The 13,907-nt window shown below is 38.9% G+C and overlaps 1 protein-coding gene across 1 annotated transcript in view; it reads right to left on the bottom strand.

Annotated features, from left to right (window-relative positions):
- Positions 1 to 9,013: 9,013 nt before the first annotated feature.
- Positions 9,014 to 13,907, bottom strand: part of LRRCC1 (leucine rich repeat and coiled-coil centrosomal protein 1) — a 38,681-nt gene continuing 33,787 nt past the window's right edge. The window contains 6 exon segments of the mRNA XM_017849883.1: positions 9,014 to 9,254; positions 10,135 to 10,270; positions 13,189 to 13,326; positions 13,417 to 13,540; positions 13,543 to 13,566; positions 13,569 to 13,622. Of these exon segments, the coding sequence (XP_017705372.1) occupies positions 9,240 to 9,254; positions 10,135 to 10,270; positions 13,189 to 13,326; positions 13,417 to 13,540; positions 13,543 to 13,566; positions 13,569 to 13,622 (491 nt within the window). The 3' untranslated portion in view covers positions 9,014 to 9,239.

Below are 13,907 nucleotides of genomic sequence, written 5' to 3'. Positions count from 1 at the left end.
TGGTTGTTCCTTTCCATGTTTAATGCTTCCTCTAGGAGCTCTTGTAAGGAAGGCCTGGTGGTGACAAAAATCTCTCAGCATTTGCTTGTCTGTAAAGAATTTTGTTTCTCCTTCACTTATGAAGCTTAGTTTGGCTGGATATGAAATTCTGGATTGAAAATTCTATTCTTTAAGAATGTTGAATATTGGCCCCCACTCTCTTCTGGCTTGTAGGGTCTCTGCTGAGAGATCTGCTGTTAGTCTGATGGGCTTCCCTTTGTGGGTAACCCGACCTTTCTCTCTGGCTGCCCTTAACATTGTTTCCTTCATTTCAACCTTGGTGAATCTGAAAATTATGCGTTTTAGGGTGGCTGTTTTCGAGGAGTATCTTTGTGGTGTTCTCTGTATTTCCTGAATTTGAATGTTGGCCTGCCTTGCTAGATTAGGGAAACTCTCCTGGAGAGTAAACTGAAGAGTGTTTTCCAGCTTGGTTCCATTCTCCCTGTCACTTTCAGGTACACCAATCAAATGTAGATTTTGTCTTTTCACATAGTCCTGTATTTCTTGGAGGGTTTGTTCGTTTCTTTTCACTCTTTTTTCTCTAATCATGTCTTCTCGCTTTATTTCATTAATTTGATCTTCAATCACTGATATCTTTTCTTCCACTTGATCAAATCAGCTATTGAAGCTTATGCATGCGTCAGGAAGTTCTTGTGCCATGGTTTTCAGCTCCATCAGGTCATTTAAGGTGTTCTCTACACTGTTTATTCTAGGTAGCCATTCATCTAACCTTTTTTCAAGGTTTTTAGCTTCCTTGCGATGGGTTAGAACATGCTCTTTTAGCTCAGGGAAGTTTGTTATTACCGACCTTCTGAAGCCTACTTCTGTCAACTCGTCAAACTCATTCTCTGTCCAGTTTTGTTCCCTTGCTGGCGAGGAGCTGTGATCCTTTGGAGAAGAGGCACTGTTTTTTGGCATTTTCAGATTGTCTGCTCTGGTTTCTCCCCATCTTTGTGGTTTTATCTATCTTTGGTCTTTGATGTTGGTGACCTACAGATGGGGTTTTGGTGTGGATGTCCTTTTTGTTGATGTTGATGCTATTCCTTTCTGTTTGTTAGTTTTCCTACTACCAGTCAGACCCTTTAGCTGCAGGTCTGTTGGAGTTTGCTGCAAGTCCATCCAGACCCTGTTTGCCTGGGTATCACCAGCAGAGGCTCCAGAACAGCAAATATTGCTGCCTGATCCTTCCTCTGGAAGCTTCGTCCCAGAGGGGCACCCGCCTGTTTGAGGTGTCTGTCGGTCTCTACTGGGAGGTGTTTCCCAGTCAGGCTACACGGGGGGCAGGGACCCACTTGGGGAGGCAGTCTGTCCATTCTTGCAGCTTGAACACCATGCTGAGAGAACCACTACTTTCATCAGAGCTGTCAGACAGGGACATTTAGGTCTGCAGAAGCCGTCTGCTGCCTTTGTTCTACTATGCCCTGCCCCCCACTCTGTGCCTTTTAATTGGGGGCATTTAGCTATTTACATTCAGTTTGTATTTATATGCATGGATTTGTTTCTGTCATCATCTTGTTACCTGATTATTATATAGTCTTGTTTGTGTGTTTACTTTAGAGTGTCACTGGTCTATGTACTTCAGTGTTTTTGTGGTGGCTAGTAATGATCTTTCCTAACATTGCTTAGTACTCCCATCAGGACTGCTTATAATGCAGATCTGGTGGTAACATAGTCACTTAGCACTTGCTTATCTGAAAAGCATCTTATTTCTACTTTGCTTATGAAACTTAGTTTGGTTGGAAATGAAATTCTTGTTGGAAATTGTTTTCTTTATGAATGCTGAATATAGGCCCCCATTCTCTTCTTGCTTGTAGAGTCTTTGCTGAAAGGTCTGCTGTTAGCCTGATGGGATTTCCCCTGAGTTGCCTCTTTTTTCTTTCATTTGGCCTTGGAGAATCTGGTGACTTATGTGTATTAGGGATGGTCTTGTTTAGTATTTTGCAGGGGTTCTCTGCATTTCCTGAGTTTGAATGCTGGCTTCTCTAGCAAGGCTGGTGAAATTTTCATGGATGATATGCTGAAATGTTTTCCAAGTTGCTTGCTTTCTCTCCCTGTCTTTCAGGGATGCCAGTGAGTCATAGATTTGGTTTTGTTACATAATCCTGTATTTCTTGGAGGTTTTGTTCATTCTTCATTGGTTTTCTTCTTTTTTGTCTGACTGAGCTATTTTAGAGAGCAGGCCTTTGAGCTTTGAATTTTTTCCTCAGCTTGGTTGATTCTGCTATTAATATATGCAGTTGCATTCTGAAGTTCTTGAAGTAAGTTTTTCAGTTCTATCAGGTCAGTTAGGTTCTGTCTCAAAATGGTGATTTTGGCTTTTATTTCCTATACTGTTTTATTGTAATCTTTAAAATGCTTGATTGGATTTCAACTATCTCTTGAATGTTGATGATCTTCAGTCCAATCCATGTTCTAATCTCTATTTCTGTCATTTCAGCCATTTCAGCTCAGTTAAGAACCATTGTTGGGGAACTAGTGTAGTTGTTTGGAGGGAAGACATTTTGGGTTTTTGGGTTTTCATAGTTCTTGGTTCTTTCTCATCTGTGTGGGCTGGTGTTCCTTCAATGTTTGAAATTCTTGTCCTTTGGATGGGGCTTGTTTGGTTTTATCTTCTTTGATATCCTTGGGGAGGATTCTGATTGTGGTATAAGGTAGGTTCAGCCAACTAGCTATTTCTGGATTTTTTGGGAGGTCAGGACTCAGCTGAGTATTCCTGGGCTGCATGTTCTTCTAAGTCTGAGGGGCTGGTATTGGGCCCCTGACTTTATTCTCTGGCCCTCTGAGGTTGTGAACTCACCATGCTGGAAGTACCAGTGTTCCCAGATCACTGGCCACAACACTCTTTAGGGTGGTTTCATCCAAAGCACTTTATCAAGTGGTGGCAGCAGGATCCATGCTTGTTAATTCATGCCAGTGGCAGTGGCAGCACAGCAGAGTGCACACTTGTTGGCTGTGGTAGGGTGCTGACTAGCTGGGGCTGCCAGCCTCCAAGTGGGTGTTGGAAGTGGTGGCAGCCTTAATTTTTGAGATGGAGTCTCACTCTGTCACCCAGGCTGGAGTGCAGTGGTGCGATCTCAGCTCACTGCAACCTCCACCTCCCCAGTTCAAGCTATTCTCCTGCCTCAGTCTCCTGAATAGCCGGGATTACAGGCATGCACCACCACACCTGGCCACTTTTTGTATTTTTAGTAGAGACGGGGTTTCATCATGTTGGTCAGGCTGGTCTTGAACTCCTGACCTCGTGATGTGCCTGCTTGAGCCTCCCAAAGTGCTGGGATTACAGGAGTGAGCCCTGCCCCTGGCCAGCCTTAAATAATTTTTAAATTTCTTTTGTGATTTCTTACTTGACCCACTGCTTATTTAGAAGTGTCTTAAAATTTTCACATATTTGTAAATTTCCCAGTTTTTGTTGTTGTTATTCTAATTTCAGTCCTTTGTGGTCAGAGAATGTGCTTTGTATGACTGCAGCACTTTAAAATTTACAGAGGTTCATTTCATGGCCTAGCATGTTATCTATCCTGCAGAATGTTCTATGTGCTTTTGAGACAGATGTAACAGTATTCTGCTGTTGAGTAGAATGTTGTATAGATGTCTGCTAAACTTAGTTGGTTTATAGTGTTGATGTCTTTTATTTTCTTGTTGATCTTCTGCTTAGTTGTTCTATGATTGAAAGTGGAGTACTTGTCTCTATTGTTTAATAACCAATTTCTCCATTAAAGTCTGTTTTTGCTTCATATATATTGGGGCTCTCTTGTTAGGTATCACAGATTACAACTTCCTGATGGATTAACATTTTACCATTATAAAACGTCTTTACCTTATGAGTTGGGGAAAGGGTAATTGGGCTCCTGGTACTCTTGGCCTGCCCTATGCATGGAAGGAAGAGAGCCCCCTACAGTTTTGTTACGTGTAGCAGGAATTTAGCCTTTGTTGTAACCCTATTGAAAGACACGAGGAATGCTCATGGCCTGCCCAGCTGGTGAAATATCCTATTTGTTAGTGGAGAGGAAATCTTATCTTCTAGGCCAGGAGCTCCACTTACTGTGGAGCTGCCATCGGGCTGAGCTGAGGGTGAGACATGATCTTGGTTCAGTGCCACAGGTTTTTGCCATTCTTACTGAATTTAAATTTTTCTCGAATAAATGTTTCTTCTTTTGCTGTATACCCTAAGGATAATTTTCAGTGATTTTAAATGGCTGTTTTAAAGTACTTTTCACCAGTTAAGGTTGTTTTGGTGGGAAACAGGTCTGCAGAAGTCCTTATTTAGTTATTCCAGAAGTGGAATTTCCAGTGTTCATTTTTAAACTGTATTATTTTCTTAGTGGCTATTCTAGTGATGACAATATGCATTTTAATTTAATGCAGCCATCTTCTACTATTTCATCCGGTAAACTTTTCGGAATATAGCTCTATTTTCTTCCCCCAACTTTATGCATTTTTTGTCATAGTTACATATTTTATAAATTAAACAATAGTTATCATTGCTTTGTGTCCTTCTAGCCAAAAGAAAGAAAAATACATTGTCCCTTTTATGTAAAAATTTATCCCACAAATTTTACTTTTTAATAATACTAATTTTTTCATGGATTTGAGTCAACTTTCCTGGTATCATTTCTTTGAAGCCTTTAAGGTTTTCTTCAGCTTTTAGGCAGGCTGGCTATCAATACACCTTTCCTTGGTCTTCATTAATCTGAGATGTCTTTATTTTGCTTTCTTTGAAGAACAGTTTTGCTAACTGTAAATTCTGATTCAGTTCCTTTCTACAGCATGTCAAATACATTGCCACTCCTTCTGGCCCTCCCGTTTGTTTCTGATAAGTCAGCTGTTAAAACTGTTGTTCCTCTATATGGAGAATATTTTCTTTGCTCCTTTCAAGAGCTTCCTAACAGTTTCACTATAACGTCCTAGATGTCGTTCTATGTTTTACCCCCAGGCTTTACTGAAACCTTGTATTTGTTAGGTTTTTTGTTTGTTTGTGGTTTAAGAGACAGGGCCTCACCTATTTGCCCAGGCTGGTGTCCTTAACTCCTGGGCAACAAACAATCCTCCCTGCCTCAGGTATTCCCAAGTGCTGGAATTACAGGTATGAGCACTGCACCCAGCCATGTAGGGTATTTTAAGTCAAACTGAGGGAAGTTTTTCAGCTTACTTCTCCAAAGATTCACCCCTCTTCTTAAGACTCCCCATTATACAATGTTGTTATGTTGATTGTTGCTCACAATTTCAACACAAAGATTATCCTATAATGAATGGGGCCTCCTCCTTATGAAGCACTTATTTTTGGTTCCATTTACTTTTAAATCTTAGTTCAGTACCAATACTCAAGAAAATGTATATTCATTCCTTTTAGAAATAGAAGAGGGGCATAGTACTTCAGACTTTTGTTCTGCATACATAGCATATGAATGTGACAAAGTGAAATAGTAGATACAGGTAATGACCTTGTATGGATGAAATGAGTTACTGGGGCTTCAGTACATATATGAATTTCTTCATAGTACAGTGAATAGAAGGGAGAATGAAGGTAGAACAGTGGTGTTCCTCTTCAGGAACAGACAACTATTTATAAAACCTTAAATGGTAATCTTTAATGAAAAAGATATATGCATTATAAAAAAAGGGTCATAATGAGTGATGTGGAGATGCTACATATACTTTCCTAAGATTCACATCTTTTATCATACAGATTTCAAATGCTTTTGCAACACTAAGCCTTTAAAAGAATTGAGCTACATCAACTAATGACAATAAATATAATTAGTTCTTCCATCATCACAATAAAGACAACGATTAAAATATTTTACCCCATATAGTCCAAAAACTATCTTTTCATTTACAAATTTGTAGGCAAATGTGTAATTACCAAACAACGTATAGTACAGAAACAAGAAAAATGTTAAGTCTAGTTATGACAGTTTTTTTCTAAATAGACAAAACTGTCAACAATTTATTATAAAAAACCTATACAATTAGTAAATACTTGATCAAAAGTCTTTAAAATATATTCATAAGGAAATGTGTAGAAAGAGATTTCAAAGTCATAGCAGTTACTATATTACAATATTTAATCATTTTTACATAGGTCTGCTGGTCCCATTTCAATTAATTCATTCTCAGAACCTATCACATATCTTGCTTGAATTTCACTTAAAGCAAAAGCAAGTTGCTAATTTTTGCTTCCCATTGTTCTTTTGTTCTCACCCCACACATTCACGCATTTCTTCTTTTCAATTTGATGACCTAAATTTCGACATGTAAGATTTTACATTTAATTCTTAAAGAAATGTATTTTTAAAGCATTCTGAAAGAAAAAGGGTCCACAATTTATTCTTACACTTTTTGAAATTTGTGATGTACTTGAAGAAAGACGTAAAAGTAACTTGCTCAAATGCTAACAGGAAAATAACAGTGGTTTTATACAGTATACAGAAGTATTCATGCATTAATGTATATCCCTACTTAGTTTTCATAACTTCTTGTGAAAAAGAATTGCTCCTCTCTCTCTTCTCTCTCTCTCTCTCTCTCTATATATATATATATTTTTCCCTTTTTTTGAGATGGAGTCTCGCTCTGTTGCCCAGGCTGGAATGCAGTGGCGTGATCTCTGCTCACTGCAAGCTCCGCTTCCCAGGTTCATGCTATTCTCCTCCCTCAGATTCCCGAGTAGCTGGGACTACAGGCATCCGCTACCACGCTCGGCTAATTTTTTTCTTTGTATTTTTAGTAGAGATGGGGTTTTACCATGTTAGCCAGGATGGTCTCGATCTCCTGACCTCATGACCCGCCTACCTTGGCCTCCCAAAGTGCTGGGATTACAGGCGTGAGCCATCGCGCTTGGCCAAGACATGGAAATGTATTTTAACTTGGCCAGGTGTGGTGGCTCACAGCTGTAATCCCAGCACTTTGGGAGGCTGAAGTGGGCAGATCACTTGAGGTCAGGAGTTTGAGACCAGCCTGGCCAACATGGTGAAACCCTGCCTCTGCTAAAAATACAAAATTAGCCGGGTGTGGTGGTACACACCTGTAACCCAGCTACTCGGGAAGCTGAGGGAGGAGAGTCACTTGAACCCAGGAGGTGGAGGTTGCAGTAAGGCGAGATAGCACCATTGCACTCCAGCCAGAACAAGAGTGAAACTCCATCTCCAAAAAAAAAAATACACACACACACACACACACACACACACACACACACATTTTAACTCTATTTTAGAGCTTAGAAAATCTGTTTATGGTTGTACAGTTTCTATATATCATAGCTAGCACAGAATCCCATGCTTTTGATTAATCCTTCTACAGTCCTATGCTGCTTATCAATGCTGAGTCACAAGTTCAGCTTAAACACCAGTTCCTTATAGATTTTTAAAACTGAAATAACCTCCTTCCCCAAAGAAACCCTATCTTTAATGTAGTGCCTACAGCTTTTCTAAAAATGCTGTTGGTGGTTATATATTGCCATCTTTTTGAGAGATCATTTTATCATTTATTCCTAACCTACATTCTCCTAGGAGTAGCCGTAGTTGATATTGTTAACTTCTAATTGAAACTGTCTTTCCTACGATATCATAACACTTCTGATAATGTTACCAATATGACCATCTTTTTATGTTTACTTCATGCTTCCTAACCCCTAATGTAGATCTCTCAATCTCTTTTCCCTTAGAAAGCTAGTATTTCTCCTAATTTAAGTAATCATCACTATCTGATACCTCATAATCCCCTGCCTATAAACCCAATGATCATATATCATATTTAAGCTCTAGTGCTATTTCTAAAACTCTTCCCTTTGATATTACTTGAAACACTTCCCTTAAGTGTTTAAACCTTAAACTTATTTAGTATTGAGGTTAATACTTAAACCTTACTTAGTATTAACTTATTTAGTATTACCTGTAACCTTATTTAAGGTTTAATCCTTATTTAGTATTACCTGATGTAACCTTGTTAAACATTTGGTAGATTTTTAAAATTTTGAGATAGGATATTGCTGTCACCCAGGCTGGAGTGCAGTGGTATGATCATAGCTCACCATAGTCTCGAACTCCTGGGCTCAAGCAATCCTCACATCTCAGCCTCCTGAGTAGACAGGTCTACAGGCGTGTACCACTACGCCAGGATAATTAACACATTTTTTTTTCTGTAGAGACAAGGTCTTGCTATGTTGCCCAGGCTGGTCTTGAACTCCTGGTCTTGAGTGATACTTCCACCTCAACCTCAACCTCCTAGTAAGTGTTGGGATTACAGGTGTTAAGCCACCATGCCCAGCCTACATTTGGTAGCTTTTTTAAATTTTGAGACAGAGTTTCACTCTTTTGCCCAGGCTGGAGTGCAATGGTGTGATCTTGGCTCACTGCAACCTCTGCCTCCCGGGTTCAAGCAATTCTCCTGCCTTAGCCTCCTGAGTAGCTGGATTACAGGCATGTGCCACCATGCCCGGCTAATTTTGTATTTTTAGTAGAGACGAGGTTTCTCCATGTTGGTCAGGCTGGTCTTAAACTCCCAACCTCAGATGATCCACCCACCTCGGCCTTCCAAAGTGCTGGGATCACAGGTGTGAGCCACTGCGCCTGGCCTGCATTTGGTAGTTTTTAAGTAAAATATTTGGAATATCTGTTCACATGAAACAAAAGACTAAATTTTGGACAAGTTATATTCTTATTGCGATTATTTCCCAAGACGTTACTCCCTCTTTTTCTTTGCACAGAGTCCTGAGGATAATGTCATTTAAACAACAACCTTGATTATGATTTCTTTTTTTTTTTCTGAGACAGGGTCTCGCTCTGTAGTCCAGGCTGGAGTGCAGCATGGCACAATCTTGGAGCACTGAAATCTCCGCCTCCTAGGCTAAAGTGATCCTGTGACCTCAGTCTCCCAAATAGCTGTGACTATAGGCATGTGCCACAACACCCCGCTAATTTTTGTATTTTTAGTGGAGATGGGGTTTCACCATGTTGGCCAGGCTGGTCTTGAATTCCTTAGCTCAACTGATCCACCAGCCTCGGCCTCTGCTGGGATTACAGGCTTGAGCCACGGCACCCAGTCATATAATTTCTATATGGAGCATTACTTTGTCTTTCTGTTGGTGCACTCTTTTATAGTTGCTGATTTCTGCATCTCCAGTTTTACAGATAGATACCTTAGTTTCTTATTACCACTTCAGAAGCAGGAAAAAATGGAAATTCATAATTATCTCACCAGAGAGGTCACATAAGAATCACCTGTGAAATAAAAAAAATACCTGAGTCTGACTTCAGACTTAGTGAATGAGTCTCTGAGGGGACGTTCATGAATACGGTGTTTTTTTTGTTTTATTTTTTTGTTTTTTAAGACAGAATCTTGCTTTGTCACCAGGTTGGAGTGCAGTGGCGCAATCTCGGCTCACCGCAACCCCCACCTCCCGGGTTCAACGCATTCTCCTGCCTCAGCCTCCCGAGTAGCTGGAATTACAGGTGCCCACCACCATGCCCAGCTAATTTTTGTAGTTTTAGTAGAGACGGGGTTTCACCATGTTGGCCAGGATGGTCTTGATCTCCTGACCTCATGATCCGCCCGCCTCGGCCTCCCAAAGTGCTGGGATTACATGCGTGAGCCACCGCGCCTGGCCTGAGTATGTATTATTAAAAAGCTTCATAGGTGCTTCTGATGTTTGCCTGTGATTTAGCATCACTCTAAACTCATTACTTTGTTAATAATATTGAGATAATAAAGTTGATAGTCTTGAACCCTAGTACTCTTTGATAACTTTTTCCAAGATGGTGATGGATTATGTTTAATACATTCCAATTCTCACCCTGCCTATGTGTAACCAAACAGACTTCTATCCAAGATTAGATATGAAATTTTTATCCAGAGAGCAGAGAAAGTACACACTAGAATCAAATGTACGATTTTTGTTTAGAAATTAGAATTATGTTCTACAATTAATCTAAGTATTACCAACATTTTACCCTGGTTTCATGATAGTTTTGGTAACATTCCTCATATCTATTTGGTCATGAGATCATGTTGCCTTTTCTCTTTATAATTCTCGAAGATCTAACTTATTTAGCTATAGTCATGTAATATACTGATTACTGAAGTGAATTTTACTTACAGTACCTTTAAATTTGCAGAATCAATACACTTCTGCTTTTCATTTGCCAGTTGTGCTATTTCAGCTTGATGAGCTTCAACAATTGCATCAACTTGTTTTTTAAAGGCATCATCCATACTATGAAGCTTTTCCATTGCATTCCTTAAAAAAACAAGAACACCCACATATATATGTGTATATGTGGTGTGAATGTATAGATTAGGATGTTATTTCTTCTCGGGGGGCTCACATTCATACTAATGAAAACATAACTCGGTATTACGAAAATATCAAAGGGCTATTACAGGGTAACTAAAGATATAAGTAGTTCATCATCTAGCAAAATCTATTAGGGTAACAATTAGGTTAGGATCATATATCACTAATATTTGTTACATTTTCATTTTCTGAAAGTTAGAGTATTCTGTTTCCCAATTTATTTTGAGCCTTAGAGTACAGTTTTTAATTTAATTTTATTTTTGAGACAGGGTCTGGCTGTGTCACCCAGGTTGGAGTGCAGTGGCATGATCATGGCTCAAAGCAACCTCTGGCTCCCAGGTTCAAGTGATTCTCATGCCTCAGCCTCCCAAGTAAGTGAGATTACAGGCTGTGCACCACCATGGCCCAGCTAATTTTCTGTATTTTTAGTACAGACAGGGTTTCACTATGTTGGACAGGCTGGTCTTGAACTCCTGGCCTAAAGTGATCTGCCCGCCTTGGCTTCCCAAAGTGCTGGGATTACAGAGGTGAGCCACCATCTGGCTTAAGGGTATAGTTTATAAGCACCTTCACAGATGATGACTACTATCAGTCTTTTTTCTCTAGGTTTTCAATGTGATAATTTGACAAGTGCATACTACAGATGGTTTAAGTTTATGAACATGTATTTGTGGCTTCCTTATGGTAAGGCTTAGTGGACGAAACACACTAAATGGTATCCACAAAATGTTCATGCTAAAAGTATCCTGGAGGCAAAACAATTCCTTTATATAAATACAAATAATGCTATTAAAAAAGTAACGTTCATAAAAAGATCACATTTTCTGGTTTTGGTACAGCAATCAGTAATAACAGATTGAACATAAGGAACATGCATCAAAAGCCTTTTAAAAATTGTACCACTTAGTAGCCAAGTGACTAGGGGCAAGTCACAAGCTGAGTTTTTCAACTATAAAACAGGACAATCCTGCCTGTTCTGCCAAACTTACAGGATTACTGTTGGGTTCAAAATAAGATAGAAGAAATCAACCTATAAATTGTAAAAAGCTATACAAGTAAAACCTGTTATTATTAATAATAATTGGCTTATTTTATTACAATTCCATTAAATTAAAAAGCATTTATAGCAGTCTTAGTCATAAAGACAATTCATGTATAAAATCAGGTCTGCATTTTATATTAATGGTATAATGAATAATGCAATGGAAAAGAGTCTAAAGATTGCTAGGTTTTATAATTTTTATTAGTTTTTTTTGCTAATTATAGAATATGACTTTCTTTTAGAATCTGAAAGACTCCTAACTGTAAATTTGTTACTGGCAGGATAAAAAATTGCAACAGATTCCAAGCCAAGGTTCTTGTATTAGTACTTGGTTGAAAGCAAAGTGGAACAGGGTCTATCAATAGAAAACAACTGTGCTATCAACCAAAACTTTCTGCAGTGTAACAACACTTTCCCATTAGACTGAATCACAACAGGAAATCAAATTCCAGGTTACATTAGATTTGACATAATTAGAACCTATCTTTAAGTGAGATTTTTGGGCTATCCATAGCCATGTTATCTGTATCACTCTGTCTTCACACAAGAACTAATCATGAAGCTGTGCTACTTAATTTTGAAGGTTCCAACTGTATAAATTATTTTTAACAAGTTTAGTTATATTATTTAACACAGTAAAACCTTATTTCCTCTTGAGTATTTTATGGAACCCACATAACAGTGGCAGCCAGGTACACATTTTATTTCCTCTCTTTAAAATCGGCTCTTGGTCGGGCATGGTGGCTCATGCCTGTAATCCCAGCCCTTTGTCAGGCCGAGGCGGGTGGGTCACCTGAGGTCAGGAGTTCGAGACCAGATTGGCCAACATGGTGAAACCCCGTCTCTACTAAAAATACAAAAAATTAGCTGGGTGTGGTGGTGCATGCCTGTAATCCCAGCTACTTGGGAGATTGAGGTAGGAGAATCGCTTGAACCCAGGAGGCAGAAGTTGCAGTGAGCCCAGATCGTGCCATTGCACTCCAGCCTGGGCAATAAGAGTGAAACTCCGTCTCGGAAAAACAAACAAAAAAATTGGCTCTCATCCTCAGCTTGTACTGGCAACTGCAATCTAAATGTCCTCTAGCCTCCTCAGGAGCTCACTGCCCCTGGTAGTCAACTGGCAGTCTCCTCTAAATTTCACTTACAACAACTAAAATATCACTAGCTGCTTTCATTCAAATACAGTTTAAAATGCTCATCGTAATAAAAACAAAATGTTCACATAGCAATTTTTTTTTTTGAGACAAAGTTTCGCTCTTGTTGCCCAGGCTGGAGTATAATGGTGTGATCTTGGCTCACTGCAACCTCCACCTCCCAGGTTCAAGTGATTCTCTGGCTTCAGCCTCATGAGTAGCTGGGATTGCAGGCGCCTGCCACCACGTCCGGCTAATTTTTTCTATTTTTAGTGGAGATGGGGTTTCACTGTGTTGACCAGGCTGGTCTCGAACTCCTGATCTCAGGTGATCCACCTACCTCGGCCTCCCAAAGTGCTGGGATTGCAGGTGTAAGCCACCATATGTGGCCTGCCTCATATAGCAATTCCTATGTGCCAAGCGCTATTCTAAGAACTAGATAATTCATATAAGCTATATCTATTCATAAATACACACATATATATATATAAAATGTCAACCTCTTATCTAAAAGTTAAGGTAGGTGCTACTGCTATCTTCATTTTACAGATGAAATGGAAATAAACTTCCTGGCAAGTAACTATGTCCTACAAGATTTTTAACCCTCCTCTCTTTATACATATTTCACCCATTCCACAGTGTTTATGATTAAGGAGATCTCAAATCCTTTAGAACTTAATGCTTACTTTTGTAGTTCAATACTTTTGTCTCTTTCCGCTTTAAGTTTCTTTTCCTTGTTTTCAAATTTTTCTTTCACTTCTTTTACTTGTGTTTCAAGATGACATAGAAGTTCTCCTTTATCATGCCACTTCCGATTCAGTGTACTAATATGAGAATTTGAAAAATAAATTGGGTTTATTAAATTATTAGGCTACATTTTATTTCTCAGTGGGAAACATTATACTATATAATACCTGTAAGCTTTTCTAATTTCTTCAAGTTCTACTTCCTTTCCTTTCAACTGTTGTTTTAGTTTTTCTTTTCTTTCATTGTGCCTTTCCAACTTCTCAAGTACCTCATCCAGTTGTGAAGATTTTCATCAAGTTGTTCTTGAGTGCATTTTCTATTTCTGTGATCTTTTCTTGTAATCTTTTGATGTGTTCATCTTTTCTTGTAAACACTTCAAGAAAAAAATTGGTACTTTGTTTTTATTAACTTTAAATGCTTCATATTCTGGTTAATTAGATATGGTTTATCATTTGAAATAATATTTTAAACACATAAAATGCTTCAAACTATAATACAAAGCTACAGTAACCAAAACAGCATGGTACTGGTACCAAAACAGAGATAGAGACCAATGGAACAGAACAGAGCCCTCAGAAATAATACCACACATCTACAGCCATCTGATCTTTGATAAACCTGACAAAAACAAGAAATGGGGAAAGGATTCCCTGTTTAA

The sequence above is a fragment of the Rhinopithecus bieti genome, unplaced genomic scaffold, assembly GCF_001698545.2.
Source record: "Rhinopithecus bieti isolate Rb0 unplaced genomic scaffold, ASM169854v2 scaffold_32835, whole genome shotgun sequence".
NCBI lineage: Eukaryota > Metazoa > Chordata > Mammalia > Primates > Cercopithecidae > Rhinopithecus > Rhinopithecus bieti.
Note: the sequence above shows the minus strand (reverse complement) of the source record. Positions and strands in the feature narration are given on the sequence as shown.